The following is a 25264-nucleotide window of genomic DNA, read 5'->3' as shown; positions in this document are numbered from 1 at the left end:
GGAGCTGGGACCCAGCACGGTTCTAACTTTACACTGACTCACTAATCCCAAGAAAACTGAGGCACCGAAGGGCAGTCACCTGCCCAAGGCCACACCACTAGCAGGTGTCAGAGCTTATTCCCCACCACTGCTCATCTGCCAGAGGCCAAGTGTGAATCTTCTGGAAGGACTCTACCTGGCCCAGACTGGAAACTGTCTTGTAAGTGATTAGAAAACCCCTAAACAAACTGGCAAGCAAATAAGAACCCGGCAGACAGATGTGACGATGAGAAGCACGGACAGGCCAACGTGCAGCACGTCCAGAACTCTGTCCCTCTCCGTCTCACTCCCTCTGTCAGCCTCCCTTGGGGTTACAGGCCTGGTGAGGAGTGCAGAGGGTAAGCTGCGGAGATGGGCACGGGTACAGGGTAGGGCGTGCAGTGCGGGGCTGACCCATGGGGTGAGTGTGCCGGAAAGGCAGGCAGGCGGGGGAGGAGGGGAGCTCAGGCCACACAGGACCTCCAGGGGCACATCCAGGAGCCAGGACACCCCGAGGGTGGAGGCGACCTTCCAGAATACTTTCAGCAAGGGAAGGGCGTGCTCAAACGTGCTCCTTAGAGGAACCTCACCGCCTGCAGATGGGCAGGGAGACGGGAGCCAGCCAGCTGCTGCTGTCTTCCAGGGAAAGGTCAGGGTCAAGGGTACAGATTCTGGAGCTGAGCCACCTGGTTTGAATCCTGGCTCAGCCACTTTTCCCGCTTGTCTTAGGCAAGTTACTTAGATGCTTCTTCATTTTTGTTTTTTTTTTTTGCTTCTTCATCTGAAAATTGGTACTAGCAACACACTGCCTCACAGGTGTGGTCAATTGAGACAGTGCCTGGGCTACTGGGAATGGTCAGCTTCTCTTCGCTGGGAAGATGGTGGTGGGCTGGCAGTGATGGGTAGGCATGGACATCTGGATAATAGTTTCTTTAACAGATACAGGACTATTCAGATCATCTATTTCATCTTAAGTCAGTTTTGGTACGTTGTATTTTTCAAAGAATTTGTTCATTTCACCTAAGTTGTTCAGTTACTGGAATCCAACTGTTTCTGTCCCATCCTTTCAACGTCTGCAGCATCCGCAAGGGTATTTCCTTTTTTGTTCCTAACACTGATAATCTGTGTTCTTTTTTGCTTGATCAATCTAACTAGGGAGTTCTCAGTGTTGTTGATATTTCCCGAGAAACAATTTTCGGCTTTGTTCATTTTCCCTATTGTTTGCTTCCTTGCTCATTAATTATGTTCTCCTTTGTATTCCTCCCTTTCTTCTTTTGGATGCTTTCCTCTTCTTCTAGCTTCTTCAGGTCACTGACCTTGAACCCATCTTTTCCAACATGAGCACTGAAGCTAGAGGTCTCACTCTGAACACTGCTTCAGCTGCACCCCACACGTTCTATACAGTGAATTTTTGTTTCCATCTGAATTTTATAATGAAATCCCATTCAGAGGGACAGTGAGGAGGTGGAAGCAAAGGACTGGCCTGGGTGGGGGAGTGAGCAGTGGAAGACGGCCCCTCGTTTCTGGCCCAATCACCGGGGTGGACGCAAGGCTCCCCACTGAAGTGAGGGGAAGGTCTGGAGCTGGCTTCTGGCTTGTTCTCGCTCAGCGAGGGGGCCGTGGCATCTGAGTGGAGGGTCTCTGCACTGAATGCACAGGCCTGATGCTCACAGGGGAGATTCTAGGCTGACACGTGCTCGGCTTTGCGGCCTAGTGGTGGGGGTTCAAGCCAAGGGCTGGCTGAGTGAAAGAATGAGAAAACCAACAAGAGCAGCAAGTATGAGGAGCGCGTGAACTTGGGAAAGGCCCTCCCCCACCTGGCCTGCTCTGAGCCACATTGGGCCAGTCTCAACTGAGAAGGGCTGTATGAGGAAGATACACGCTGACTTTCCAAGACTTGGTACAAAAATTAAGTAGAATATCCTATTGATAATTTTCATACTACATATTGAAATGCTACTATTTTAGAATATAGTTGTCCCTCGATATCTGTGGGGGGTTGGCTCCAGGAGTCTCCTGCAAACACTGAAATCCACGGATGCTCAAGTGCCTTATATAAAATGATGTAGCCCAGTCAGCCCTCTGCATTCGTGGATACACAGAGCTGATGGTATATGGATCTAAAATATATTAGGGTTAATTTTGTCTCTTCTCCTCATTTTTCTAATGTGGTTCCTACCATAGTTCTATCAAAGAGTGCTACTCCAACCTTCCCCTGCAGGGTCAGAACCTGCCTTTTAACAAGGCCCCTGGGACGCCTCCAGGGGTTTGGGTGGTGTCCCCCTCAATCTCAAGCCCCCCAGTCCCACCCCTGGGGTAGGTTTCTTGCCAAGTCCCCCAGGCAAGGGCAGGTGGCTGGACACGGACATTGTCTTCCTTAGACACACCCCCCACACACACACCCTCAACCCCGCTTTGACAAGCTGCTGGGGTTGTCCTGTGGTCAATGCAGCCTCGGTGGGGAGAGGCAGGTTGGCCAGCTTCCCTGACCAGCTAAACATCTGTGCACACCGGATGCACGCCTGCCTCTTCTAACATACTAAGGGATTGAGTCACGTTCTGTGTGTGCTAGAACAGAGGCTCCATGGGGCAGGGATGACCTGCTTTGGTCAGGATGCATCCTCAGTGCCTGGCGCCTCAGGTGCTGACGAAGTCCTCATGGAGTGAGTGGCCGGTCTGGGGCCTGTCCTCCCCAGGGTGTCTCCCACACAAAGGAGCAGAACTTGGGAGTGACCAGGTGTTCACCTGGGAAGCACCTCTGTGCACAGATGCGCACACACGGGGACGCACTGTGCACGGCCGCAAATGAGTAATCTTCCCCAGGAAACGACCAGCCTGGACCGGGTGTCCCAGGCTCATGCTGGATGTAGCGTGCAATCCCCTTCAAGGGCTGGAACCTGCGGGCTCATCAGAGGTCACCCATGCTCATGCCCCTCCCCTCCTGGGGCTGCCCTGCCACCTACTGGGTGGATCCCAAGGGATCTCCTTAGTAAACACCTGCACAGTAAACTCCATCTCTGCAGCACTTTTGGACAGACCACCTGGTCACCCCCTCCTCAGCCTGACAGCAAACCACAACCACCACCACTGGCCTCACGCGTCACAGGTTTAACAGGGACCAGGTACCATGCCAGGGGCTCCTGTACCAAAGATGCATGTCCCCACCCCACGGCCCAGTCTGCATAAGGGGAGGTGGGCTGCAGGACCCAGAGGAGCGGCCCCAGTAGAGCACTGAGCTCAGGCTCTGGTCTCCATCCAAGGGCTCCTGGGCGCAGCATGGGGCCTCCCCCAGACTCACTCCAACCCCACCCATCAGGCAGGGCTGCCCCACTCTCCCTGTGATAGGGTGGGCCACACCCTACATCCCTGGCCTCGGGGCCAGGTCAACTGCCAGGGCCCAAACCTCTGCCACACAGCTGTATCCTTTGGCCAGCAAGGTGAGTCATCAAATTACAATTAGCCGCCAATGTTTCAAAAATCACCGAATCCACAGAAAAACCCGGGTTTCCAGTTCTGAGAAACAAAGATCTGGTCACACCGGACCCATATTTTCTCATGGCAACACGTGCCCCCCAGGACACGACACACGCGGGCCAGTCCCCTCCATGGCCAGTGGGTCTCTCAGGGTCCCGGCATTTTGAACCTGAGGCTAGCTGTGGCCTCGGGGGATCACGTAGAGGTTAGAGGGCCCCTCTAGGTTCAGATAGAACCCAAGCCCCTTTCTCAGCAGTGATCACGCAGGGAACAGACCCCACCCCCACACACCCCGGAGTTCACCCACGGTGGGGCTCTGCCGGATGGGAAGGAGGGTGGCCCCAGGCCCTGGCTGTGGCATCCCTGGGGGCTCAGCCCTCTTCCCCACCCCCCTTCTGCCATCAGAGATGGTGCCCCGACAGTCTTGTCTCCCCAGCTAAGTGGCACGCAAGCACCGCAGCCAACACCCGCAGAGCAGAAAGGCCTAGAAAGTCAGTGGCTGCGCCTGTCCAGTCCTGGCCTGCTGGCGACATGCCCAGACATGAGCACGGGGCCCCGGGGGCAGAGATGTTCACGCTGCTCCTTGGGTTGGGAGTTCAGGGCTGTGGGAGGGGGTGGCCTGAAAGCCTTGCCACCCTCAGTGCGTGACCACAGTGAACAGTGAGAACATGAGGGGTCAATGACAAGATCTCAGAAGCACCTGCAGAGGCATCTAGAAAAAGACCCCTTCCAGAGCAGGGGCGCCGAGAAGCAGGAGAGGAGGAGCCGGTCCACCAAGGGGGCTGCCAGGGAGGCCTGGACGGTGATCCTGGCGAGCTGACCTCGCTGGGCCCACCCCACGGGACGCCGTGAACCACGTCCAGGCCAGGCGCCCCCGGCCTGGGCATCCCTCCCCTGGCTGCTCTCCTGCAGCTCAGCCAGAATGGAATGAATGAGAGGCGAGTCCAGATGTGCAGAAAACTGCTTGTTGGAATAAATCACTTCCTGAACGACACATACTTTGTTAAATTACAAACACCGATGCTGTTATAAAAATAATGGCACAGCACTTTTTATTTTCTTTAATCAGAAAAATAAGCCCCATGTTTCTGGGAGGGAGACCAGGTATCTGTATGCCCTGCTCTGGGTGTCAGGACCTCTGAAGGGCCAGGGTCCTCATGACCAAGCAGGGAGGAAGGCTTGGGCCTGGAAACCAGGGTTGGTACTAGAGGTGGCAGCTGGGTGAGCCTGGGTGCACAGAGCATGAGTGTGAGCCTGGCAGGGGACCCCCGGTGGCCAACGCTACTCTCCCACCTTGGGCCCAGGACTCCAGGAGCACTACTGTGGGGCTGCCCTGATCCAGAAGTCAGGGGCAAGGGACGGTGACCCTTGAGCGCAGGTGTGGGTCAGGTAGCGGGGGATGAGGGGCAGAGAAAGCCCTGTAGTGTGAGGTCTGTCCTGATGGGGGATGTCCTAGGGGGTCAAGCAGCCGGAAAGCTGTAGGGAAGTAGGGGATGATGGGAAGCTGGGAGGGGACATTCTGGGAATGGCCTCAGGCCTTGCAGGCTTTCTTGCTCCCAAGCTGGGGGGGACCGGAGACTGCCCCTGGCGTCAGTGCTCAGCCACTGGGATGGAAGCAGAGTCCTGAGGGGGACCCTCCTTGTCACCAGCAGTTCCTACTCAACCACCGATGGCCCTGAGCGTCCCTCATGTTCTCTCTTCAGTCACAGGCCCCTGGAGCTGGACAAACATTCTCCTTTGCCAGAGGGAGGGCAAGCAGGACCTCCGGCCTGGCTCTGGTTGTGCCCACATTCTGCCCGGTGGCAGGTGGGGGGGCTGGGTGGTGGCCAAGGAGGGCAAGGCCTACAGCTGGCACGCCCCCCAATCACACACGCATACACTTCATGTACATGTGCACACTTGGAGACCACAAGCAGTGTATGTGCACACACAAACTTACACACTTGCTGAACAGCACACCTGGGCATGGAACGCCAACATTCAAGGACATGTGGGCACTTTAGAGGCACAGAGAGATGCTGAAGGAGTGTCCCCCCTCCCTGCCCCCCAAGCCTGAGCCCTTGGGGGTGGCTGTGTTCCCTCTCCCAGGGGCGTGCACGTCACAAAGCAGCGGGCACGGTGGGGGCGAGCCTGGCGGGAGATGGGAAGGCGTTGCGGTCCTCTCCTCTCTTCCTGGCGTGAGGGGGCCTCAGCTCGGTGGCGGCCCTGCAGGGGGCTCCTGCCCCTGCTGAGCCTCAGCTTCCAACCGCAAACAGCCCCGCCTGTCTGGAGAAGGCCTCTGGCCAGTCTGACAACACATCTTGGGCTTGAGGGGGCCTTGGCCCGGCCCAGCACAGCCACACCTGGGGTGGTCTGGGAAAACGGGCGTCAGGCTCCAGGGCTCACGGACGGGGCCTGGCGGGCCACCGCAGGGGTGGAGGATCGAGTCCGTCGTGACCTCAGGGGCCGGCAGGGTTGGCCCGGGGCCAGGAGAGAGAGCTGGGGCTGATGGGCCCGGACCAGATCCAGCAGGGACTGCCGTGGCTGGCTCGGGGGCCCCAGGAGCGGCCGGCGGGGTGGGGCTGGTCGGCCCAGGAGTGACGGGCGCTCAGGTATGGGGAGTAGCGGCTGGGGCTGGCAGGGCTGGCTCGGGCCCAGAAGTGACCGCAGGGGCTGGCAGGGCTGTTTTGGGCCCAGAAGTGGCCGCTTTCGTCGGCACGGCTGTTCTGGGCCCAAGAGTGGCCGCTTGGGCGGGTGAGGCTGTTCTGGGTCCATGAGCGGCCGCTTTTGTTGGCACGGCTGTCCAGGGCCCAGCAGGGAAGGCTTGGCGGGGCCAGGCTGCTCTGGGGTTTCAACTAATTGCTGGGGCTGACGGAGTCCCAGCAGGGACCGCCGGGGGCGGCTGGGCTGGCCCAGGAGGGACCTTCGGGGCTGGCAGGGGGCTAGGAGCGCCCGCCGGGGGCAGCAGCACTGGCCTGAGAGTGAGCTGGTGGGCCGGCGACGTGGACGCAGCATGAGGAGTGACTGTGGGGGCTGGCACCGCTGGCACTGGGCTAGCAGTGACCGGAGCGGCCGGGACCGCTGTCCTGAGGATGCCCTGCTGGGCTGGCCGCGGAGACACGGGCCCATCCATGACCGTGTGGGCCAGCAGCGGTGCCAGAGGGCCAGCAGGGACCGACAGAGGTGGCACGGGGCCAAGAGGGACCGCAGGGGCCGGCAGCGGTGCCACGGGGCCAGGAGGGAGCGCAGGGGCCGACAGAGGTGACACGGGGCCAGGAGGGACCGCAGGGGCCGGCAGCGCTGCCACGGGGCCAGGAGGGAGCGCAGGCGCCGGCAGCGCTGCCTGGGGGCTAGGAGTGCCCACCGCGGCTGGTGGGGCTGAGCCGGGAGTGACCGCTGGGGCCGGCAGGGCTGATCTGGGGCTGGAAGCAGTTGCTGCGGCCGGCAGGGCTGACCTGGGCCCAGAAGTGACCGCCGGGGCTGGCAGGGCTGTCTCGGGCCCAGAAGTGACCGCTGGGGCCAGCTGCGCTGACCCGGGAGTGGCCGCTGGGGCTGGCAGGGCTGCCCGGGGTCCGGGAGAGCCCGACGGGGCTGGCAGCGCTGACACGGGGCTGGGAGTGACCCCTGGGGCTGGCTGGGCTGGAGCTGCTGCTGGTGCTGGGCCGGGCCGTTCTGGTCCCAGTGGTTGGCTGGGAGCGGCCCCCCTTCTGGGGAGCACACCTGCATGGAAGAAAGAGCACGTGTCCACCTGGGCAGGTGTGCCTGTAGACCCCCCATCCAGCCCGGGCCCCTGAGACATGCTGCCCCCTCACCAGCATTCCAATCCCCAAGGGAGTTGAAAGTGGAGTGTGAAACACCAAGAAGAACCCCTCTCTGAACAGAAGGCGCAAACCAGTGAGTCCCTGAAGAGGAAAGCAGCTGCAGTGCTGAGCCGACACCTAGGACAGAACCCTGCACTCTGGGAGAAAGCCCCTGGCCCCAGTCTCCCTGCCCCATGCCAGCTGGGCTCTGGGTGACAGCGAGGATGGCCCCTCCTGCTGAGGGCCCACTCCCAGAGGGGCTGCTCCTTGCACCCGGGCCACCAACCACAAGTGACGTGACTCCCTCCCCGCCTCGCAGACACACTGTGTTTCACAGAAGTTTAGCACATGGAGAGCACCCAGCACTGAGCCTGGGCCCCACGCACTGCAGACACGCTGGACACCCCGTAGTCGGCGGAGCCTGACAGACGCAATGGGGAAACGGGGCCAGCCTATCAGCGGGTGCACCCTCCCGTCCCGCCTGAGCCGAGCACCCCCCGCCCCCAGCTCCCGGCCTGGTTTGGCCTCTCTCTGGCTGTGACCCACCTGGGGTGTCTCCTGCCTCTGCTCAGGACCCTCAGGCTTTCGGCGGGCGGCTGCCCCCACCCCCAATCCATGTGTGCCCCATACCCCACACCCGACAACGATGAAGCACGTTGCCAGGCAGGCCCAGATGCCGAAGGGTGGTGTCCAGGTGCTGGTGTGGCCCTGAGGCCGCCCGGGGGGAGGGGGGACACCGAGCCCTTGATTCTGAGTGGGAGGGGGCCCAGTGCTCACCTGCTTGGCGGGCTGCAGCGGGGCCTTCTTCTTCCCTCGGTCACAGGTGGGCTCCAGGTCCTGCTCGGAGCTGCCTGCCTCCAGGGGCCGCCCGTTCTCACTCGGCTCTGCAGACGGGCAGTTTTCTGACTCGCGGGCCTTCTTGACAAGGCGACGTTCCCACTTCTCCTTCCGCTCATGAGGCTTCAGGGCCATGTCCTTCTGTGGGGTGAGGGAGGGCAAAGCCAGGTAATCAGCAGTGACACATGATTCCAAGTGTCATCCCACCAGTGACACCATGAGAGACTATGCTGTGTGGAAGGTGGGGCCTTGGGCACGCGACAGCGCCTACCTGGAGGTGCCGCCACCCCCCCCACCCCGCACCCCGTAGTGGGCTGTCAGGCTGACACTTACACCTTAGGAACGAGCCTCCTATCCTGGGAGGGCCACAGGAGGGGGAATGAAGGGAGATGGACAGGTAGGAGACAGATGGGTCAGATGAGGAGCGTGGGAAGGCCTGTTAGGACTTGGGTTTGGGGAGGGTGACTGGGGTGAGTTTTCCAAGAAGCCCAGCCAGTAACAGGGGGCCCTGATCCTTGGCCCACTGTGAAGCCTCGCCCAAGCTCAGCAGGAAGCAGGTGCTTGAGACTGGCAGCTGTGCTGGCCTTTGTGAGGCATGGCCCATCCTGGGGGTGTCCCTTGGATTCCTGGTCTGAGACCAGGACGAGCCATAGGCAGAGATGCTGCAACTCCAGCTGCCTATCCCCTGGTCCAGAGCCACACTTGGCTTTATCAGCCCAACTCCATGCAGCCTGGAATCCTGACCCGATGGGAGCCTGTCTCGGGAAAGCAGTCTCCATGTGAGCCAGGTGTGCAGAGCTTCAGCGCGCCCAGACATCACCCCTAGAGCAGGGACCGGGCCTGCCTCGCTCACAGCTGTGCCCAGTGCCTGGAGCCGGGCCTGCCTCACAGTGGGTGTTTCATAAGCACGTGCTACCCCGATGCCGACAATGGCCCATGGGGCAGCCGGGCCTCCGCACTGCCTGCACAATTCCTACTACGCAGAGGGGGTCTGGACCCACCCCCACCTGCAGCCCCGCCAATGGACCCAGAGCCCAGGAAGGCCTGGTGTTCACTGGTAGTGAGCAGACAAGGTGCACCCACCGGCCTCCTGCTTGGATCCGTGGGCAGCCAGGGGCAGCACCAGCGCCACTGGGCTGCTACAGAGAGAGGTGAGGAAATGCCAACGGGGGACCCAGAAGATTCCCAAAGCATCTATCCAAGGAGGAGGGGAGGGGGAAAGCCTGAATGAGGGCAATGGTGACTTAATCCAGGTGATACCCTCACAGCCCCACAGGAGGTGTTCGCAGGCCACTTAAGCAGGTGGCAGGAAGGACCAATGTCCCTGTCTGCTGGGGTCCCCTGGACGGGCAGCAGGGAAAGGGAGGTGCTGTGCCTGCTGGCTAGGGTCAGCAACCTGGAGCCAGCAGCCACCTCAAGACAACCCCCCACGTCCCTCCTCCCGTCCAGTGAGACGGGCCCACACTTCCCAGAATTGCGAGGGGCACTGAAGAGGCCAGGCAAGATGGGAGCTGTCCCTCCAGGCACGGAAGCCCCCAACGGCCCCACCTGTTGTGGCCTATGGCCTAGCCTGGGAGCAGCCACGGCCAATCGCAGGCTGACTGACCATCGCCCCTCCTCGGCTGCTCGCGGCAACGGCAGCAGATCCCTCCCCTCTCCCAGACCCAAATCCACAGTGAGCAGACCTGGCGCTCAAGCAGGATCTGGGGAGGGAAAGGCCATCCACAGCCTCTCAAGAGGGGGCATTTGGTACCCCTTGACCTCTGACCCCACACCAAGGGCTGGCATGCTCACCTTCCTGTACGCCCTGCATCCCTGCCCTGTCCCCAGTGTCAGCTCGGGTAACAGGAAGAGAGAGAGATGGTGTGCCCGTGGGGTTGCGGGCTCCTAAAGGTCGGCTGAGCCGTGACGCCGCTGGCGGGGCGCTCGTTCTGGGGCATCTGGGAGGTCAGACACCCTCCTGCGCAGAAACAGTCCGACCAGCCTGGAACTCAGGTCCCAACTGATGACCTGCTCAGCCCAAGGACGTGGATCTGCCCAAAGTTCCACAGGCTTCCGGCTGAGCAGCAGGGGGACCCCAACTTCCTGGATGCAGGATAGACCCTTCCCCAGGCTCACAATCTGGGCTATCAGACCCCAGGGACACCCATAGGTCACCTGCACTTCCACAGCCACTGCTGGAACCCCCTTGCCCCGCAGGACACCAGCTCACCTCAGCCCAATGGGACCACTCTCTCTCACACCCTGACGATCATGCCCCTGTTGACCCCAGGACTTCCCAGTGCCTGCCCTGCCCACAGGCATCCGGCCGGCTCATTAAACTGGCAGTGAGCCCCGACGCTAGGCCAGCTCGGCTCCAGGCACCCGGGACCAGGTCAGGAGGGAGCCGGCTCACCAGGCGAGCTGTCACGACACCCAAACAGGAGGGTAACAAAGGCACGGAAGTGGAAGGGAGGGAGCCAATTCAGGGGTACTCGGGGAGGACCCTTGGTCAGAGCCTGGGGAGCCTCCCACAGGGAGCAGCCAGTGCAAAGGCCCTGAGGCAGCGAGGAGCTCCAAGCCCCCTCTCTGGTGCCCGTCTCCTTGGGACGGCGATGCCAGGAGGGAGGCCCTACTGGTCAGCAGCTGGCCCAGCATGTGGTCACAGGCTTGCCCGGAGAAGAACACTGAGAAAGTATTGGTGACGAGAAAGTACTGGTGAAGACAAAGGCTCGTTTTCCACACGCAGGGTACTTAACCCATATGTATACATTTTTAATATTTCTTAAAATTTATTTAATTAATTTTTTGGGTTGCACTGGATCTTTGTTGCTGTGCACGGGCTTTCTCTAGTTGTGGAGAGTGTGGTCTACTCTTTGTTGTGGTGCGCAGGCTTCTCATTGCAGTGCCTTCCCTTGCTGTGAAGCATGGGCTTCAGTAGTTGCAGCTTATGCACTCAGTAGTTGTGGTTCGTGGGCTCTAGAGCACAGGCTCAGTAGTTGTGGCTTAGTTGCTCTGTGGCATGTGGGATCTTCCCAGACAAGGGATCGAACCCATGTGCCCTGCCTTCGCAGGTGGATTCTTAACCACTGTGCCACCAGGGAAGTCCCTTAATACATACTGACTCCTAGTGCGCCCATGACATATGAATGCCGTCCCTCTTATAGACAGAGGCCAAAGCCCAGAGAGGTCCAGTGGTATTCCTGGTCACCCAGCCCACAAGGGTCTCACTGCTAACAGGCTGTTCCCACACAGGCCCTGGAGAGCAGTGAGGTCCCCGGAGTCCCTACCTGTCCACCCTGGATGTCACCTCCTGACCACAGGGCACTAGGCTGCAGGTCTGTTACCTCAGACTCTCACTGCCCACCTGTGAGGTCCCTGCCTTCCCCCAGCCCCCATCGTGGTGTAGAGGGTAGGCCCCATAGGCTGCGGTCAGAGGCCCACAGAGAAAGACCTCAGGCCTCACGCTGTAAGGGTTACGCAGTCAGGGCCCTCCAAGAAAACAGATTCACAAGGCACATATGCAGGCAAAGCGTGATTCTAAGGAGGTGGCGGCACAACTGCAGGCCGAGACATCCCGGGATCTGCTGCAGGCGTCCCCACGACCTTCCAGTACCAAGGTGGAAAAGCCCACTTCTCAGTTCGAAAGGCTGACAGGCAGGATAAGCGCCCCCTTCCTCGGGGGAGGGCAGACCTTTCTGTTCCACACAGGCCTTCAGCAGACTGGACGAGGCCCGCCCGCGTGCAGGGCCCACCTGCTGCACTCAGTCTACAGATGGAAGTGCAGCCCCATGCACACACCCTCCCGTCTGACCCAACATCTGGGACCAGGCTGACACGACATTCGCCACGTGGGGGGCACAGGCAGACACTGCCTGAAGGGTATGCGGTTGTGGGGGGGCAGGGCTTTGAGGCACACCCTCCCGTGCATACGCGTGCACACGCACACCTGGACCCCACGGCCCAGGCAGGAGGCTGGGGTGGAGTCCCCGAGCAGGACACGTGTCTCTGGGCTGCAGCCGCACTGATCAGGCCCCTGGGCCCAACCCTGCCTCGACAACCGGCCTCCCAACTCCCACACCTCGGAGGCCCCCACCACAGGCCACCTTGACCTTCTCGTTGCCACAGAAAGTGGCAAGCAATCTCTCTCCACCTTCCTGTGGGCCACCTCCTTCCAGAAAGAGTACACATCCGGCCCCTGTGGGACCTGATCCTGAGATGTGCACCTCCCGTGGCCCTGTGGGGTGAGCCTCGCTTTTTACAACGGAGGAAGGAGCAGGAACCTTCCTCAGGGCCTTCCTAGGGCCATCCGAGGCCACTTTTTACCTACTTGGCCAAAGTCACAAAGACTGTTTCCAGCCCGGGGGGTAACCTCTGAGCTCTCACGTCAGAAAGCTAGAATGAGAACAGGGCTGCCCACGGCACGTCTAAGCAGAAGTCTGAGCAAACATTGCCCAGAACATGTGGACGGTCCACTACTAACCATGAACCTGCAGGGGCAGACTGCCCCACAGACACACCTGGCAGGGCTGGGACCTGTCTTTCTAACAAGCATTTGTGAACAAAGACAAAGTGGGCTGGACGGCCAGGGAAGGGTGGACATGCAGGGAAACAAGCGTGGTGGTGACTTCTGTGGTAGGAGCTGCAGACAGACCCTCCTCCACCCCTCCGCAGGTTCTGGAAGGGCCACAGGAAAACTCTAGGTCATCTCTCCAGACACATCTGCTACCACGTCATTCACGTGGTACAAAGGATGCATCTGTCAGCTAAAAACCATTCTAACTTGTCACATTTTCTGTAAACCTGTTTTTGGCTTTCTGTTGTTTTTCATTAATAACAACAACTAGATTGTCAGAATTCTTGAAACACCAGTGCCTCTCCCCTGGCCTGGACTCAGTCCAGCTCCAACCTGGCCACAGCCCACAGTGGCAGCTGGGGCCCTGGGGCAGGAACCCCTGCATCTGGAAGCAGTGGGGGAGGCCAGGCTGAGGCACCAGGCGGGGCCTTGTGCAGAGGGCACGACAGCAGGTCCACAGGCTCTCCTGGCTTCCGCAGGCAGGAGGCCTGGTGCTGCGCACGTCCTGGCTCCAAGAGAGGACCACAGTGTTGCCCGCCTGAAGGTTGGAGAGGATGAACTCTAAGCCGACGGCCCTGCTAGTTTCCTCTCCTGGAAGGAAAAGCACCATCTCAGAAGGATTTCTCGGAGGAGGGCTCACCAGGGTGCAGAGGAAGCGCTCCCACACCACGGCACTGCCCTGAGAATGTCCCCAGAGCTCCCAGGGCTTCCACTCTGTACCACACAGCTGACGAGCACCAGTCAGCCCTGAGCCTGGTACCCAGGCGGGGGCTGCTCTTGCCTGTGGTGCCAGCCCCGTGTGTCTGGGGGGTGTGGCGGGGCCTATTTTGAAGGCTCAGCCACGCGTGGGCACGCACAGTGCCACAGTTCTGCCCCCACCAGCCTCAGTTTCCTCATCTGTAGCCTGGTGCGGCAGCTGTGCCAGGCCTGCAGGGAGGAAAGAGGCTGAGGCGTGCAGGGGTTTTACCCGCAGCTGCTTCCGGAGCCACCCTGCAGGTCCACAGAGTTGGTGCTCCTGAGTACATATGGGGAAACTGAGGCACTGCCATGGCTGCGATGATGCAGGGTGAGCCAGGATGAACTCCAGGGTTCCAGGGTTTGGGGTCATGTCCACTGGTGCCCCAGGATCCTCCAGCCAGCCCTGGGGGTGGCTGGCATCTGCCATCACTAGAGGGTGTCTGCCTGCAAGTGAGGAGACCCAAGGGGTATCCAGGCAGGACCCTAGTCAGCACAGAGCCTTGGCCACCATCCCCCACAGAACTGGAGTCACACAGACCCCAGCACCCACGCCCGCGTGCAGGGAGCCCTACAGAGCAGGTGCCGCCATGCACAACGGCACACAATCCCTGGCGGCCTGAGGCAATGACCCCACAGTGAAGCCCCCAGCAGCGGTCAGGCCCTCAGACCCTCCTGGACCACTGTGGAGGGTGTGTGCTGCTGTGAAATCACAGACTAGATTTCCCTGTAGCCGTCTTCCGTGACTGTGCTTAGCTCCTGTAAACATCACTACTACCATTCCTAACTGCGCTTCAGTGGCCCAACCGTGGAGAGGGAGAAGTAATTCTAACTGGCAAACAGACTCAGAGGGATTCTGCGTGCTGGGGCCGAGGCTGCTTGCTCCCACGTGGAGTGGGCCCTTCCATGCCTCCAGACCCTGCAGGCAAAGGTGTGGCCCCACCCCTCCGACCAGGGAGGACCCCCCTCCACTCCATGAGCCACACTGGGCTCTGTTCCCCAATACTTGGGCCCCAGTGCCGTAGAGCTCACCCCTTGTCACCAAACTTGGGCAACTCTTGTCGCCCCCTCAGCAGGGTGAGGAGGGAGATGGTCCCCACAGATGGCCCACCTGAGACCTCACTATTACCCCTCCACTTCCTGGAGGGAGGCCTTATGGGGTGACCATGTCACCCCAGGGCAGGGCCAGGCCTGGAGCCCCCTCCCCATCAGAGGCCAGGAGGCTGGGTGCCTGAGGTCACCTGTCTCCCAGAACCTCCTGGACTTGAGGCCCCCGCAGCCCTCCCCGACTCTGGTTCAGGCACCTGCTCTCCGTGGTTCCAGGCGCTCAGGCCAAATCCCACCCACGTCCAGGCTGAGTGTGGACCCCAGCCTTCTACCCTCAGAGCCTCATCTACGCCCACCTGGACGTCCTTCAGAGCACGTCTGCCCCAGGACCTTGGCACGGCTGCTCCCTGTGCCCTGGCACCCACATGGCTCACTACCCTACCCCCACCCCCCGCCGTAAAACTGCAGCTCCCAGGCCCTGCCCCACCTTTCCCACTCAACACCTGGTTTGTTTGGCTGTGGTCTGCACCCTGGGGCAGAGTCTCCATGTGCAGGTGCTCCCTCCCTGTGGTTGGGGGAGCACACGGCTTAGCACAGGGAACCCCCTCCCCTTCCCCCAAGCCAGAAAGAAGGCAGCTTCTCTACCACCCACCAGCAACTGGTGCCCCCCACCCCCAAGTGACCAACTCTCCATGTCTGCCTAGGACTACAAGGGTTCTGGGGATGTGGGACTTCAGTTCCAAAATCAGGGAAGTCCTAGAGAAACTGCGAAGGCCCGTGAACCACACCAACAGCATCCTCCTCCATTCAGACAGCCTTCGCCAGAGCCCCTCCCGCCCACACAGAGGGCTGGGGACCAGGGTGGAGGGGGTGGGAAGGTCCCTCTGCCTGGCCTAACCCCTACCCTGGGCCCTGATCCAGGTGCAGGAAGGGCAGGGGCGCCTCCAGCACCTGCTGCTAACCTCTGTCTGGGCTCAAACGCTGAACTGGGAGCTGGCCCAGCTGCCGCCACCCTGGCATGGGGACCAGGTCCAGCTGCCCCCTCCAGCTAAGCTTCTGGGACAGAACTGTCCTCCCTGACCGTCCCCTGCCTGAGTCACACCCACACAGCACAGGCACTGCTCCCCATCTTCTCCCCAATCCCACATCCAGCGTCCAGTGTGCCGACCCTCAGGCAAGACAGCCCGCCCGAGAGTCACCTTGCCCTTGAGGACCATTTCCTGAAGGCCTCACTGACACCTCAGCCTCTCTAGAAGCTTCTGGAACCTGCCTTGTTGCATCCTGGTCCCTCTGGGTCCACCTCCCACTGGCCTGCTGTACTCCTCCTCAGGACCCTGCCCCGAGAACCCACCTACAGTGCGCGCTGGACACTGGAACGCCTGGTGAGGCTGGCACAGCAGGTGGGCAGACGGTCAAGGACCCAGGACCTACAGTGCGCGCTGGACACTGGAACGCCTGGTGAGGCTGGCACAGCAGGTGGGCAGACGGTCAAGGACCCAGGCCTCCAGCAGGACGACCACAGTGCTTCCCGAGCACCAGCCCCCGGCACGTGAGTGGGAGCCCCTCCCAGGCCCTGGGAAGGTACCCCTCCCTTCACACGTCCATTGAGCCCCCACCGTGTGCCTCTGCTGTGTGCTGTCATCGGGACAGAGAAGAGTCGCCTGGAAACACAGAGCCACCCTGTGGCTGAAGACAAGCCAGACAGAGGACTGACGGGGACAGGCACTGGGGAAAGCAGAGGCACCTGGTGGAAGAGGAGGTGAGAGTGGAGGAAGACGGCTGCCTGCCCAGGTCTGCGCCCCGTGGATCTGCTGGAGCCACGCCCCCAACACCACGTCCACGTGCGGGTCCCCCACTGCCACCCTGGCCCACGGCCTGGGCCATCCTCTGACCCGCACTAGACTGGGATTTAATGGTCACCACCACTGTGCTGACAATGATGTTGTGAGATCAGTCTGTTGGCCACGACCCCCACCTCCAGAGGCTCAGCCCACCGGCTCCTCCACATTCAGACAGGGTGTCCTGCGCTCGCCCACGACTGCCGCAGCAGCTCTCATGCTCGTGGCCCTGGGAGCACCCGCTCTGCCCCAGAACCTGCAAAGCTGTTGCCGAGGTCTGCCCGCCCAGTCAGAAAGGGGAACAGCTGGGGTGCGGGGGAGGGGGCAGGGGACAGGGTGGCGGCTGCTGAAGCATCTTGTGGGGTGGGGGATGAAGAGAAACAAGCTCTGAGAAGGGCCTCAAAGAGGAGATGGGGAAGGCGCAGGACCACACAGCAAGTACTTCCACCCTGTCACCTCTCAGATGAGAAAACCGAGACCCAGAACAGGCATCGGGCTGCTGAGGCCACATGTGAGGAGGGGGAGACACTCACTAGCTTCACTGGCTGCCTCGGCTGGCTGGGAGGGTCTTGGAAGAAGCATCCTGAACCTGCTCCTGGGAGATGGTGAGAGCTGGGCAAAGGCCCCACGGCAGGTGTTCCTGGGGTGCAGGGCCCGAGATGAGGAGGTGGGCAGGGTTAGGCCTCGAGGGTAACATGGGTTCATTCCACAGATGACAGACAGGGGACCCCCTGGGGGATCTGGGCCAGGCAGAGATGTGATCTCAGGAGCCAGGGGCCCCTGGCTTTAATCCAATTGAGTCTTGAGCGTTCCTGTCTGACAAATCCTCGCTGGGGCTACAGGCAGAGCCAAGGCTGAGGGCAGGCCGTGTGGCACATGGGAAAAGCATCGACCAGGGGCATGCCAGGGTCTGAGGACCAGCACATAGGGCCAGGGCTGGGGGCCAGAGGGCACAGCTGTGGTAGGTAAGGTCAGGTAAGTGATGGACTCATGGCAGACCCCCTGGGTCCCTGTGGGGACTGGCTCTTACAGAGAGGCGGGAGCCCTGGGGCCACAGGACCACGAACACCCCTCACCCCCACCAAGGCTGGAAAGTGTTTGCAGGGAGGGGGGCAACTGCCAAGCACCCGAGGTTGCACAATATGTCAGATTTGGGGCAACCAGTGGGACAGCGGGGCGGGAGGAGGATTCAAGACATGGCTGATGGCCACACAGGGCTGGAGCTCCCTGGAGGCTGGCCTGGAACCTGACTCGGTGTGAAACTGTGAGGCCCCTCCCTCCCAAGAACAGGAAAGGCAGGGTGGCCAGACACGCAGCCCCAGGCCACAGAGGTGAAGCCCAGGCTGGACAGGTGGGAGCCCTGCCACTCTCTGGTCACATGGCCTCCACCCCCTCCCCCGAGGTGCAGAACAGACCCACGCCCTGTGCCTGGTGTCCACCCTCCTCTGCTACTTACCAGCCATATACACTCAAGAAGTGACTTAGCCCCCATGCCTCAGTTTTCTCATCTATACAACAGGGACGGCAAGCACTGCTGCAGAGGCTGCCGGGAGGATGAACTCAGTCGAGGCCCTGACTGTCATCGTTCCTACTTCTGTGACTTTCAGCATCAGCACTGATCAGGCTGGGCTCTGGCCTCCCACTCCTCCCTGCCAATGGTGTACAAGTGGTGGCCCCCTGACAGGACCACGCATGTGCCTGGGGGAGAGTGTTGTGGGGCTCCATGAAGCAGAGCCAGGGCCACTGGGATGCTTCCCCAGGCCAGGGTCTGAGCCAGGCAGTCCCTCCTCACGTGTACACATGCACACCCCCCGCCCCTGTGTGCATCAGGATCCGAACCAGCTCTTCTGCCACGCACACTTGGAGTCCTGGTGAGCTGAATAAAGGGGGTAACTCAGTGAATTTTCTTTCTGAAACTACTGTGGCAAACCAGGGTATTGGAAGATTCTCCACACAGAACTGGAAATAAATACATTTGCCCCAAGTCCCCAAAGCACTTGATTCCATGCAGGTTTCAGATTCCAGCTCTGAGGGAGAACGCGCCTCAGGTGACCTCAGTGACCGCCCCCAGCCACAACCCCCGCCCCCACCGATCTTCCCCAGGCTTCTCAGCCCGAAAGCCCCACCCGCTCTGGCTCCTCCCCAGCACCTGCCTGGCCTTCAGGGTAGCCGACGGACCACCTCCTTCCAGTCTTTTGCGAGTCTGGTTACCTGTCGTCTGCCTCCTCTGCCTGCAGCCAAGCCCTCAGCTGGCAGGGCGCGTGGGGCACTGCCAGGCTCAACAAGGCTCAATGAGTCAGGAGGGAAGGACAGGTCAGGGCCTTCCCTGTGGCCAGCAGTCACTTCCAGAGGCCCAGCAGCCCCACCTGAGCCTCGCCTGGCCTGCCTTGGGGCCACCACTGCCTGGGCCCCAAGGAGCGAGAGCAGTGAGAGTCTGTCCCGAGCAACAGGCCAGGCAAGTGGGGCTGCCAGGGCTGGACGAGGGAGGCCACGGCTCAGTTATGCAACACATAGAGCAGAAAACCTCTGATTGGGAGGCGGCCCGGCTGCCCAGAAGCCTCATGAAGACCGCACCCAGGGACGTGTCTGCAGGGGGCACCAGGGCCAGCAGGTACCCTGGTCACCAACGATGGGCAGAAAGGGGCTCTCAGGAGAGGAGCAGGGGCCGGTAGCATGGTCTGGGCAGTGTGACCACAGCAGGCACCTGGGCCCTGCCCCGACCAGCTGGACCTCTGCCCCAGATGAGTAGCTGAGGCCAGGTCAATGCTTCAGTTTCCCCATCCACACAGGGTCCCCGTGACCGTGGCCCCCAACTCCCAGGGCTCTGCACAGAGCACGTGAACCATGCAGGTCGAGGTCAGGATGGTGGGGTACCCCAGCGGGTGTCTCACTGCATATCACTGCTGTCACTCTGGCTGCCCCCAGCTCATAATGATCCCCACGCCCAGGGTGGGGGTGGTTTCTAGACTCTAGCATCCTTCTTCCAGAAGGCAGCCACTGCCCACCTGAACAGAACTCAACTCACACACGCACCTGGGCCGTGGATCCCCCCACCTCCACAACGGCGCGTACATGCCGAGAAGTTAGAGCTAGGGCAGCGGGAAAGCGGGCCGCAGCTGCCACGGGGGAGCCCCCGTAGCCTAGGCCATGGAGCCCCACGACACTCTCCCTCAGGCATAGCACAGCCTCCAGGCGCCCAGGAGAGGGCAGCAATGGGGAGACAGACGTCCGCCACCCTCCCTGTTGTCGGCCCCCTGCGGCCTTCACCGGGGCTGGGGCACAGTGTGGGTGGGACACACAAGGAAACCAAGAGCCAAAGGTCACAAGTGCCGTGTGCACAACCCCCAGCCATGGGGAGACAGGAGGTGAGCCAGTGTGACAGAGCCAGGAGACGGCCCTGGCCCCCTGCGTGGGGCTCAAGCCCCTCACCTGTGCTCAGGGGCAGGTGAGGGCAACGAGCTGACCAGCAGAGACAGGGCCACTGTCCTTCAGGGCTGTGGCTGCCTCCACTGCTCTGTGTCACCTCTCAGCGTTCACCCTGTGACCCTACTGCCCATGACGGACGGGGTGATGGCGGGGGACGCAGCTGAGCCCTTCCAGCCTAGCACAGCCACAGGCTCTGCAGTCTGGTGTGGACCCCCATGGTGCTCAGAGGTCAGGCAGTCAGCCCAGGCCACAATGTCACTCCTGCAGCCCAGGAAAAGGCTGTCCCTTCAGACGTTGTGCAGGACCACCCTCTGCTCAAGCTCAGATTCTTCCCAAAGAGCATTCGAAAGATGTAGCCCAAGTTAAGGTGAAGATCTGTGGTTTCCGTGGACTGGGACTGTGGTGGGCAGATCCTGGGCAAGGACTTGGCCCCACCCCCTGCCTCAGTTTCCCCATCTGAAGAGCAGAAGGCAGCCTGGAGGAGGTGCTCTAGCCCGGAGGCTCAGACACTTCCCAAGGTGAAGGCTTCTCCTGCTGCTGGTTCTCCTCACTGAGCCCAGTCACCTGCGTGGTCTCAGCCCTGTTTCTGCTGACAGAGGGCTGGGCTGGACAAGCAGCCCCCAGGCAAACCAACAGCAAAGGCTTCCGTCCAGGGGCCGTGGGGGCCACATCCCAGCTCTCACACTCCCGGCCCTGAGCACCCAAGAGCCAGCACACACCATGTGCTCTCTGCCCCCATGGGACGCTGAACCTGGCTCGCAGAGAGACCACCACCACCGAGCCTCCCAGGTGTGGCCCGCGGTAGGGGGCATCTTGGCATCCCCCAGCCCCCATGATGCCATGTCCAGACCGGAACCCACCCCTTAGCGGGTGTGAGGCTCATATCCCAAGCTGGGAAGAGCGCCATTATTTTCAGGGGAAATGCACAGCAAGCCCCTGGACGGCCCTGAAGGTTGGGAGCAGGGTGGCCGGGTCAGGACCACCTGCCAACGTGGTATGGGGAGGCAGGAGCAGGGTTTCTCAAGCACGACTCTATGTGTAGCAGGTCACATATGGCTTCAGGTGTATGTTTTGTGGATTATAAAAGTAACATGTGTTGATCAGAGTGTAGGAAACAGAATTAGAGAAAGGAATTCACCTGTAACCACAGCTAAAATTTTGGGTGTTTTCCTTGACATCTTTATTCCTGGGTACACACCTCCCAGATATGTGTACAGATGTGGTAAATAACCTTTTCCTTCTGTAAAAAAGGAGAGACACAAGACTGCAAGTGTGGTTACAGCTGCATAACAACATGCTCTGGAAAGGCCAGGAGCTGGCGAGTGTGGTTACTGAAGGAAGTTGAGTTTGGAGCTCACTTTTTTCAAAATATGCTTTTTCATAAAGCTTGACTTTTTGAACCAGGGAAAAGTATTTTGCTATTTGAAAAGCAAATTAACAAAGAATCATGTGGATGCCACACCCAAAGAGTGGTTCCAGCGGCAAACGCTTTCTCTCCAGACCTGCACAGATGGAGCGCCGAGGGCAAGGGCTGGCCACCTGAAAGGAAAGCCCTGGGAGGCGCACAGTAGGTCTGCTGGGCATGTCTTGACTGCTTACTAGGAGACCTCCCAGGAGACCTGAGGGCCTGCACAACCTGCCCCGCAGTCGGAGGGCAGTCTTTGCCATAGGGAAGAAGGGTTGAAAGAACCAGAGTGCTGCCCTGGCCTGTCCCCCAAGGGCCTTCCCATCACCTCTGGTCAATACACCAGGAGGAGGCAGAGACATCACAGGAACCAGAGGAACAGAAAGAGCTGTCCACCAGTCCGTCCCAAATGTCCCTGGTCAGTGACAACAGAAGAGTGAGCCTGTCCCATCCAAACCACAAGACCCCTGTCCCACTGCTACCTGCTCACTGCTCCCACCTGGATAAATGGAGAATCAGAAAGCTGATGGGAGACCAGGGCTCAGGTATGCAACCCCCTGCCTACACTGTGCCTCTGCACACCCTCAGCTCAGACACTGGACTCCAGACGCCCAACCCAGGATTCCAGTGGAGACAACTCTATCCCCGGGACTGTGGACACATCCTGAGCCAGGCCAGACCTGGGGGCCTCTCCTCAGCTGACAACACCACTGCCATGTTACAGAGTGCCTGCTGTTTCCACAGCACCCACCAGAGGCAGGGATCTGTCTCATCTCCCTCAGGGGCAGACACAGGTACACAGGGTAGAGGGGGAAGGGGCTTGGGACCTGCTCAGGACACAGGGGGTGGGAGTTTTGCCTGGAGCACAGGGTGTGGGGAGGCCTTCCCAGGGCGGAGAGGGGTAGGGGGCTGTCAGGATGTAGGGTGTGGGGGGCCTGTATCCTCGGGACAAAGGTAAGGAGGACTTGAGGGACGCTGGCACTCTCCTGAGCAGGTCCAACCCTGACATTAGGTTATGCTCCAGGGGTGGCAGCTCGTGTCCACATGGAAGCCGAGACGGACTCTCAAGGGCTTGGCAGGGCTCTGAGACCAGGCAGGCTGAGGCCTTGATACTCATGGCGCTGGGCCTCAGTGTCCCCATCTGTGCAGCGGGGACAAGCCGGCTCAGAATAACACCTGGTAGAGATAGTACCCGATTGCTGCGCGCTGTCACTATCAGCCTCATTATGAATGATCTGAACTCTGGGGGAAAACCACTACGCTTTAGCAAGAAATGAGGCCAAACAAGCAGGCAGATCTAGAAGTTATGACTCGTCCAGAAGCCCCGTACTTTCCAAGGCAGGCAGACTCCTCCCTGGCTCAGAAGGGCAGAGAAAGGGGCATGGAGTGGCCCTGGGGTGATGTGGCTGTTGTGAATGCCAAGCAGAAAGCAAGCTCAGTCTCACTATGACCCGGCTGGGGCTGGTCTGAGCCTGTAGAAGTCCCCTAAACCCAAGGCTGCACTCCTGATGCAGGAGAGGTACAGCCAGAGCCACTGCAGGTGTGTGGACAGGTGTGCTGAGTGACCGTGGGCGCAGCCATCCTGAACCTCAGTTTCTCCTCTCATTGGTTCACTTCACAAACGTGTCTGGGGCACTAGGACCCCGCAGGGGACACACACACAGACACGGTGCCTACTCTCTTTCAGCTACAAGTTCTGGTGGGGAGAGAGCGTCAAAACAGAACAGACAGCTTCAGAAAAAGTGGTAACTGACAGCAAAGAAAGTATGTGAAATAACCTGGGGAGATAGACAGCTGGGGGGAAAGGGACGCTGCTTCAGGCCAGGCCCAGAGAAGGCCTCTCAGAGTGACATTTGCGCTGAGACACCAAGGCGCCACAAAACCCAGGCAGAGAGAACAGTTAGTACGGAGGCCCTGAGGCAGGACCTGAAAGGGGCCGATACACTGCTGGGAGAGGATGTCAGGTGGCAGAGGCCAGCGGATGGGACACAGGGCCTTGGAGGCCACAGTAAGGGATTTCTCTTTTCCCAATCTGGCAAGGTGGCTACACATCTGGAAGGTGGGTGGTGTAGCCACTCTCAGAGGCCTCAGGGCAGGACCGGGTTTGTACAAAGGCAGAAAACTCAGCCCCGGGGCCTCCCATCCCCAGAACAGAGCCAAGGCATGTGCCACCACACCCCACCGAAAAGCATTCCCTGAGGACCCCAGGCCCAGGAGCCATCTCAGGCCCCCCAGGTGTGCACAACAGAGGATCCTGGGGCTGTGTGTTAGCACAAAGTCTGACACAGGCGTCCCACTTCTGTGCATCCATGTGCCCAGACAAAAAAGTGGCAAACCTGTCCCTGTGCCACCTCTCCATGGCTGCCAGCACCTGACCCTGAGGCTCTCTACGGACCTGGGACATGCCTAGGAGGGGGCTCACTGCAGAGACCTGCACTGTGTGGGCATCCCCTCCCCCAAAGTTCAGCCTCTGAGACTGGGGAGTCCTAGGCCACTGGTCCCCAACCCCCAGGAAAAGGGGAGCTATCAACTAAGCAGTCCCTGGGACCCCAAACCCAGCAGATGATGCCAGTCCCCCAAAATAAGTGCTGCCTGGGGCCCCTGGAGGGTGGAGGGGCTGGCCAGCTGGCTGGAGCTCACAGGACTCCGAGGCCAGGTGGCATTCCTACCCAGGCCAGTTCTAGGAGACAGGAGCTCTCAACCAGTCCACTTGCCAACTCTGACAGCATCCATTTCCTTCTCCACTCACTTGGTTTCAGGCGAGAAGTGAAGTATTTGCTCAACAAATATTGTCCACGATAACTCAACCAGACAAGGAATATTTTTTGCCATCCGATTAACCATGCAGCAAACAGCGGTCGCAAAGAGGGGGCTAAAATATGGCCCTCCCTCTCCCCGTCTAAACAGAAACCTCGAGGAGGAGAGGAACAGGAAGAATCCCCAAGTATCCATTTTATCACGCACCAAGTCCAGCAGAGTCCACCTCCCTAGCACATCCTGAGCCCGATCAAGTGATATTTTGGCAACAGAAACACAATTGAAAAAAGACCGACTAGCTAGACATCCCCCAGTTTGGACAGTGTAATTTAGAGATTTTTCTCCCCAGCACCTCAAGCCACAAACACGCCTGCACCTACAGTAGGCTGCCGGGTCCTCCAGGAGCAACCCGCTAGGCGCGCGGGGCCCTCGCAGCCTGGGGAGCCCTAAGGGGTGGGTGTGCCCATGCCCCAGGGGCTTCCCTCTCCCCACCCCGCGACAGCATGCTCGCGGGGGCCCACCTACCTCCAAGGCCTCCAGCGTGCTGAAGCTGGCGATGGCGAAGCCGTCGATGACCTCTTCCTCCTGCGAGCTGGACTCGCGACGGCGGCGGCGCGGGGGGCGAGCGGCGGCGGCGCGGGGTGGGGGCGCGCGGGGCAGGCCCGCGTTCTCCTTGCCGGGCCCGGGCTCAGGCTCGTCCCCCGACGACGCGCTCTGGTCGCGGGCGTCACGGGCCGCCTCCCGGCGCCGGCCGCGGTCCCGCTGCGCGCGCGAGCGCCGGCTCTGGCGGACCTTGGCCTCCATGGCGCGCGGTGACCTTGCGGCCGCACCGTCGGGCTGCCGCTGCGCTACGCGGCACCGCCGGGCTCTGTGCGGACCGCGCGGACTCGGGCCCTGGGCGGCGGCGGGCGGCGGGCCGGGCCGGACATGCCGCGCGGGTGGCCTCAGCCCAGGGCCCGGCGCGGCCTGGGCGCCTCGGCGCGGGAGGCCGCGCGCATCGGCGGGGCTGCCGGCGCTCAGCGGCCCTCGGCCGCGGCCCCCGGGGCACGCCCCATGCGCGACTGGCGGCGGGCGGCTGGCGGCGGGCGACGGCTGGGCGGAGGCCCGGCGGGCGGGCGGGGCGCGGACCGAGGCTGAGGCGCCGGGGCTCGTGAGGCGGCGGCGGCAGCGGCGCCCCGAGCGGATAACAACTGACGTACTTCCGCCAGGCAGCCGGCGCCAGAGGAAGTGGGAGCTTTGGCTGGGCCGACGCGAGCCCCGCCCTGGCCCCGCCCCGCCCCTCCCGGCCCCGCCCAGGTCGCCTTCTGCCCCTCCGCCCTTGCCCCATCGCCCCGCCTGAGGCCCCGCCCCGCCCCGGCCCCGCCCCGCCCTGGCCGCGCCCCGCCCCTCCGGC

The 25264-nt window shown here is 61.0% G+C and overlaps 1 protein-coding gene across 11 annotated transcripts in view; it reads right to left on the bottom strand.

The window, feature by feature from the left end:
* Positions 1-24915, bottom strand: part of FBRSL1 (fibrosin like 1) — an 85675-nt gene extending 60760 nt beyond the window's left edge. For 10 of the 11 annotated variants that reach the window (XM_057745818.1, XM_057745828.1, XM_057745819.1 and 7 more), the window contains exons 1-2: positions 24397-24915; positions 8049-8249 (exon numbers count right to left, since the gene is read on the bottom strand). In XM_057745818.1, the coding sequence (XP_057601801.1) occupies positions 8049-8249; positions 24397-24675 (480 nt within the window). In that variant the 5' untranslated portion in view covers positions 24676-24915. Of the gene's footprint in view, positions 1-4485; positions 7192-8048; positions 8250-24396 lie in introns of those variants that run through there. The other variant, XM_057745829.1, reaches the window with a different exon arrangement.
* Between the last annotated feature and the right edge of the window lie 349 nt (positions 24916-25264).

Source organism: Hippopotamus amphibius, chromosome 8 (genome assembly GCF_030028045.1).
Source record: "Hippopotamus amphibius kiboko isolate mHipAmp2 chromosome 8, mHipAmp2.hap2, whole genome shotgun sequence".
In the NCBI taxonomy this organism is placed as follows: domain Eukaryota; kingdom Metazoa; phylum Chordata; class Mammalia; order Artiodactyla; family Hippopotamidae; genus Hippopotamus; species Hippopotamus amphibius.
The sequence above is the reverse complement of the archived record's forward strand: the minus strand, read 5'-3'. Positions and strand labels throughout refer to the sequence as shown.